Raw genomic sequence first — 6,692 nt, 5'->3', positions numbered from 1 at the left:
TAAAGGTCGCTGACTTAACTCCATGGAATTAATCAAGTTGTCAGAATTGAACCGGTGCAACTTAAACCAGGATGGTTTCCCCTGCTGACGTGGGAGGGGCACCTGAGCAGACTGGACATCCAGGTCCACATCACCAGAGGACAGATGAGAACCTCTTATGGACAGTATTTCAAAAGTCACAAGGTCAACACAGTGTTGCAATCACACACATTGACCTGCTGTGATGCAGATGAAAGATGAACAACAGCACAGACTGGAAATGCTTTATCCTCAGCTGTAATGTATTGATGAACCTGACTGATGGTCTGTCCTGTCAAAGCAGGAATCTGGAGCACACAGCAGCTCAGGCTCGCTCAGCTTCTAGCTGCTCCCTATTGTCCCTGCTGATGTTGAGAGACATTGTGGATGCTCACATCCAGCCCTTCACAATCTTGTTCTCTCTGCACTCATTCATTATCTCTCTATGTTTACTTCTTTTTTTGTCCTGCATCTGTTTCTACTCTCATTCCTTCTGTAATCCTTCTTTCCATGCCTCTTTTACTGTCCATCCATCTGTCCATCTCTCCACCTGCTCTTTTCCTTCTCTTTCACCACCTCATCTATCCATTTTTGTCCTAGGTTCTCAGGGAGGAGGCTTCTGTTTGCTTTCTGGTTTTTGAACAGCAGAGTAAGTGAAATATTTGCAGGAGCATCTCCTCCCTCTATGCTGCACTGGTACATCAGCCTTAGCTTGTAAGATGGTGATGAGTCCTTCACTCTGCTGCATAACCTAGGGTGTTTTGGATAAACTTGCATTTGTGTGCAGCAATAAAAACACATCACACGGTGATGGTTGACAGCTCGCCTACCAGTCAGTGTCGTGCACGTGTTTGCATGCATGTTGGTAACATAATGCCATTGATGTACAGGAGTTGTCAACTTCCTCACTGTAGAATCCTCAACTTTTGAGTGCTTCGTCCCGAGGATGCTGCATTCAAGGGAATTGGGTAAAATTAGGATGATTGTCTGGTTTTTTTCACAAGTCCAAGGTGTCAACCTAGACTTACTCACACATGTAGACATGCTCAGATGAGATGAGATGGTCAAGAATCGTGCAGCTTAAAATGAAAAACCTTCTATGTTGGTCCTCCAGGCGAGTTCAGTGACGGCTCACAGGAAGCGGGGGGGATGTACCAGGTGTTGGAGATGCCGTACGAGGGGGAAGACTTGTCCATGATGATCGTGCTTCCACGTCAGGAGGTGCCTCTGTCTTCCCTGGAGCCAATCATCAAGGTGCCCCTGCTGGAGGAATGGGCCAACAACGTAAAGCTGCAGAAGGTGGAAGTCTACCTGCCACGGTGAGACACCTTCCTGACTGCCCGGCCTCACTGTATTGCCAGCTTAGCAACTTCGCTCTATTTACCCAGCTCAGTCCATCCTGGAACTCTCCTGCATCATTTGTTATGAATGTTAATGAGAAGTCTTCCATCCTGTTGCACCACCTTGTTTCATTGGTATAAATATCGATCACAGGAACTAAAGTTAGGAGGTAGCTTCATATATTGTACACATGTTGAAGCCCCTCCCTGGGCTGCCACCTTATCGTGGTGGAGGGGTTTGCGTGTCCCAATGATCCTAGGAGCTCCGTTGTCTGGGGCTATATGCCCCTGGTAGGGCCACCCATGGCAAACAGGTCCTAGGTGAGGGACCAGACAAAGCGTAGCCCAGGACCCCCTAATGATGCTGAACAACATTGGTGCCAAGTTTCCCTTGCCCGGATGCGGGTCACCGGGGCCCCCTCCTGGAGCCAGGCCTGGGGGTGGGGCACGTTGGCGAGCGCCTGGTGGCCGGACCTCTGCCCATGGGCGCAGCCCGAAGAGGCAACATGGGACCCCCTTCCCGTGGGCTCACCACCTGCAGGAGGGGCCAAGGGGGTCGGGTGCATTGTGTTTTGGGTAGCAGCCGGAGGCAGGGACCTTGGCGGTCTGATTCCCGGCTGCACAAACTGGCTCTAGGGACATGGAATGTCACCTCTCTGGTGGGAAAGGAGCCTGAGTTGGTGCGTGAGGTTGAGAAGTTCCGACTAGATATAGTTGGCCTCACCTCGACGCACGGCAAGGGCTCTGGAACCAGTCTTCTTGAGAGGGGTTGGACTCTCTACCACTCTGGAGTTGCCGATGGTGAGAGGCGACGAGCAGGGGTGGCAATTCTGGTTGCTCCCCAGCTCAGTGCCTGTGTATTGGAGTTTACCCCGGTGGATGAGAGGGTAGCCTCCCTTCGCCTTCGGGTGGGGGGACGGATCCTGACTGTTGTTTGTGCCTATGGTCCAAACAGCAGTTCAGCGTATCCACCCTTTTTGGAGTCCTTAGAGGGAGTGCTGGAGAGTGCCCCTTCTGGGGGCTCCCTTGTCCTCCTGGGTGACTTCAATGCTCACGTTGGCAATGACAGTGTGACCTGGAGAGGTGTGATTGGGAAGAACGGCCCCCCTGATCTGAACCCGAGTGGTGTTTTGTTATTGGACTTCTGTGCTCGTCTCAGATTGTCCATAACGAACACCTTGTTCAGACATAAAGGCGTCCACATGTGCACTTGGCACCAGGACGCCTTAGGCCGCAGATCGATGATCGACTTTGTGGTTGTGTCATCGGATTTGCGGCCGCATGTTCTGGACACTCGGGTGAAGAGAGGGGCGGAGCTGTCAACTGATCACCACCTGGTGGTGAGTTGGCTCCGATGGTGGGGAAGGATGCCGGACAGACCTGGCAGGCCCAAACGTGTTGTGAGGGTCTGCTGGGAACGCCTGGCAGAGTCCCCTGTCAGAAGGAGCTTCAACTCACGCCTCCGGGAGAGCTTTGACCATGTCCCGGGGGAGGCGGGGGACATTGAGTCCGAGTGGACCGTGTTCCGTGCCTCCATTGTTGAGGCAGCTGACCGGTGCTGTGGCCGCAAGGTGGTTGGTGCCTGTCGTGGCGGCAATGCCCGAACCCGCTGGTGGACACCAGCGGTGAGGGATGCCGTCAAGCTGAAGAAGGAGTCGTATCGGGCCTTACTGGCCTGTGGGACTCCTGAGGCAGCAGATGGGTACCGGCGTGCCAAGCGGAGTGCAGCTACGGCGGTTGCCGAGGCAAAGACTCGGGCATGGGAAGAGTTCGGTGAGGCCATGGAGAACGACTTTCGGACGGCCTCGAAAAGGTTCTGGACCACCATCCGGCATCTGAGGAGGGGGAAGCAGTGCACTGTCAACACTGTGTATAGTGGTGATGGTGTGCTGCTGACCTCAACTCGGGATGTTGTGGATCGGTGGAAGGAATACTTCGAGGACCTCCTCAATCCCACCAACACGCCTTCCAGTGAGGAAGTAGGGCCTGGGGACCTGGAGATGGGCTCTCGTATCTCCGGGGCTGAGGTTGCCGAGGTAGTTAAAAAACTCCTCGGTGGCAAGGCCCCGGGGGTGGATGAGATCCGCCCAGAGTCCCTTAAGGCTCTGGATGTTGTAGGGCTGTCGTGGTTGACTCGACTCTGCAACATCGCGTGGACATCGGGGGCAGTGCCGCTGGATTGGCAGACCGGGGTGGTAGTCCCTCTTTTTAAGAAGGGGGACCGGAGGGTGTGTTCCAACTATAGGGGGATCACACTCCTCAGCCTCCCTGGTAAGGTCTATTCAGGGGTACTGGAGAGGAGGGTCCGCCGGATAGTCGAACCTCGGATTCAGGAGGAGCAATGTGGTTTTCGTCCTGGGCGTGGAACAGTGGACCAGCTCTACACCCTCCGCAGGGTCTTCGAGGGTGCATGGGAGTTTGCCCAACCAGTCCACATGTGTTTTGTGGACTTGGAGAAGGCATTCGACCGTGTCCCTCGGGGGGTCCTGTGGGGGTCCTCCGAGAGTATGGGGTGTCGGGCCCGCTGATACGGGCTGTCCGCTCCCTGTACGATCGGTGCCAGAGTTTGGTCCGAATTGCTGGCAGTAAGTCGAACTCGTTTCCGGTGAGGGTTGGCCTCCGCCAGGGCTGCCCTTTGTCACCGATTCTGTTCATAATTTTTATGGACAGAATTTCTAGGTGCAGTCATGGTGTTGAGGGGATCCGGTTTGGTGACCTCAGGATCGCGTCTCTGCTTTTTGCGGATGATGTGGTCCTGTTGGCTTCATCGGCCCGTGACCTCCAACTATCACTGGATCGGTTCGCCGCCGCATGTGAAGCGGCTGGGATGAGAATCAGCACCTCCAAATCCGAGGCCATGGTTCTCGACCGGAAAAAGGTGGAGTGCCTTCTCCGGGTAAAGGAGGAGATCCTGCCCCAAGTGGAGGAGTTTAAGTACCTCGGGGTCTTGTTCACGAGTGAGGGAAGAATGGAGCGGGAGATCGACAGGCGGATCGGTGCGGCGTCCACAGTAATGCGGACTCTGCACCGGTCCGTTGTGGTGAAGAGAGAGCTGAGGGGAAAGGTCTCGATTTACCGGTCGATCTTCGTTCCTACCCTCACCTATGGTCATGAGCTTTGGGTAATGACCGAAAGAACAAGATCACGGGTACAAGCGGCTGAAATGAGCTTCCTCCGTAGGGTGGCTGGGCTCTCCCTTAGAGATAGGGTGAGAAGCTCTGCCATCCGGGAGGAGCTCGGAGTAGAGTCGCTGCTCCTCCGCGTTGAGAGGAGCCAGATGGGGTGGCTTGGGCATCTAGTCAGGATGCCCCCTGGACGCCTCCCTGGTGAGGTGTTCAGGGCATGTCCCTCCGGTAGGAGACCCCCGGGGAGACCCAGGACACGTTGGAGAGACTATGTCTCTCGGCTGGCCTGGGAACGCCTGGGGATCCCTCCGGATGAGCTGGAGGAGGTAGCTGGGGAGAGGGAAGTCTGGGCTTCTCTCCTTAGGCTGCTGCCCCCGCGACCCGACCCCGGATAAGCGGTAGAGAATGGATGGATGGATGGATGTTGAATGTTTTTGAGCATTAATCTAAAACTGAAATCCAAACAGCTTCAAAATGGAGCAGAAAATTGACCTGAGGAAGACTCTGCAGGAGCTTGGGATAAAGAGCGTCTTCTCCACAGAAGCTGATCTTTCTTCCATGATAGGTAGAAACACACATAAACATATAACCTGATTCCTTGATCCCTGATCAAAAACCTAGCCTGAGTCCACATTCCAGCTGATGTGATGCAACAGTCGCCTCCACAAAGTTCTGGAGGTAACCACAGTAACTGCTACCAAGTGAACAGGTCAGAAGTGGAACTTCATGAAGTAATAATACACCCAGATAAAGAAGAGAGAGCTGAGACAGGAATTGGTATTTGCTGATGTCTCCTGTTATTATTTGTCTGAAGTTAGCTGAAAGCTCTGATTAAATACTTTAAATGACAAACTCCCATATCATTACGTGGTACCTGAAGAACTACCAGAATGAGACCAGCTGTTTATCGTTGGTTGTGGTGGAGTGACAAACAATCTACAGGCTGCTTATTGTGTCCGTCAGCTGGTAAAGATCTGTACATCGGGAAGGCAGTTCAGAAGGCTTACCTGGAGGTGACCGAGGAGGGTTTGGAGGGAGCCGTCGGCTCAGGTAAACGAAAGCGTAGACAAAAAGGGGTTTGCATGTCCTGTTTCCTGCTGACTGAAAACACCTCCTATTGTTCCTGTCAGGTCTAGTCGCCCTGACCCGGACCCTGGTGCTGTACCCGCAAGTTATGGCTGATCACCCCTTCTTCTTTGTCATTAGAGACCGGAGGACAGGTGTGTGTCATGTGACGTACGCATGTGTATATCAGGACTTTTTAACCTGTTTTTGCGGGGGGGTTTGCAGGGTCCATCCTCTTCATGGGCAGGGTCATGACCCCTGATGTTATCGATGCCACTGGCCCGGACTTTGACTCCCTGTAACTTTGAACTGAGGTCACACCTGAGAAACCTGTCCTCTGGCGCCATCATCAGCTGGGTTCATACTCTCCACATCGCGTCATTTTATTTCAAATACTTTATTTGTCCCTGAAGGGCAACAAACATAAGTCTGTATATTATGCAGTATATAATATGCTGAAAAGGACATTTAATACGTGTGTTTGAATATTGCAAGCTTTAACGGTGGTTAAATGCATGACAGGAACAACTGATGAGGTCATTCTCTGACGCATACTCCCCTTTGACCCCAGGCATACACAAACCTGATGCACAGAATCTTTTTCTCTGAACAAGCACTTCATCTTTCATAGCTAACACACAGGTTACTGAATATTGAGATTGTCACATTTTACTCATGTTGTTGTACTTTTGATACCGTGTTCTGTACACACACAGACATACAGTATATTCTCAGTATTTATTGGAGAATACAACTTGTGCAAGTATTTTGTCCTTTATATAATGAATCTTAGTAAAAGATCTGTTCATGCAAGGCTAACCTGCTGCAGAACTATTCTGCCTTATCACATTTGTGTGGCTGATTTAAATACGTGCAAGCATAGGAATCACGTAACTACAGTGGGAAGCCTTTATGACATATGGATGTGAAGCACCACCATAGATGTACAGTATATACAGGCAAAAAGTGGAACACCAGCTGTATTCATTCTTTTACTCAATAAAATCATGAATGTGAAAAGTTACAAAAATGTCTCAGGTCATTAATGTTTTTCTTTATGTTATGTAATTTAATGTTTTCAGTACTTTGGGCCTTTGACAGCATTGGCTGCCTCTTTCATATTTTGTCTTTAAGTGACATTTAA

The 6,692-nt window shown here is 51.6% G+C and overlaps 1 protein-coding gene across 1 annotated transcript; it reads left to right on the top strand.

Moving 5' to 3' along the window:
- Positions 1-1,116: 1,116 nt before the first annotated feature.
- On the top strand, positions 1,117-6,578 carry serpini1 (serpin peptidase inhibitor, clade I (neuroserpin), member 1). Its single transcript, XM_057049969.1, has 5 exons — positions 1,117-1,337; positions 4,951-5,048; positions 5,447-5,533; positions 5,614-5,703; positions 5,774-6,578. The coding sequence occupies exons 1-5, from the start codon at positions 1,168-1,170 to the stop codon at positions 5,848-5,850; spliced, it is 522 nt and encodes a 173-aa protein (XP_056905949.1). The 5' UTR covers positions 1,117-1,167; the 3' UTR covers positions 5,851-6,578.
- Positions 6,579-6,692: the final 114 nt, after the last annotated feature.

This window comes from Takifugu flavidus, chromosome 12, assembly GCF_003711565.1.
Source record: "Takifugu flavidus isolate HTHZ2018 chromosome 12, ASM371156v2, whole genome shotgun sequence".
NCBI lineage: Eukaryota > Metazoa > Chordata > Actinopteri > Tetraodontiformes > Tetraodontidae > Takifugu > Takifugu flavidus.
Note: the sequence above shows the minus strand (reverse complement) of the source record. Positions and strands in the feature narration are given on the sequence as shown.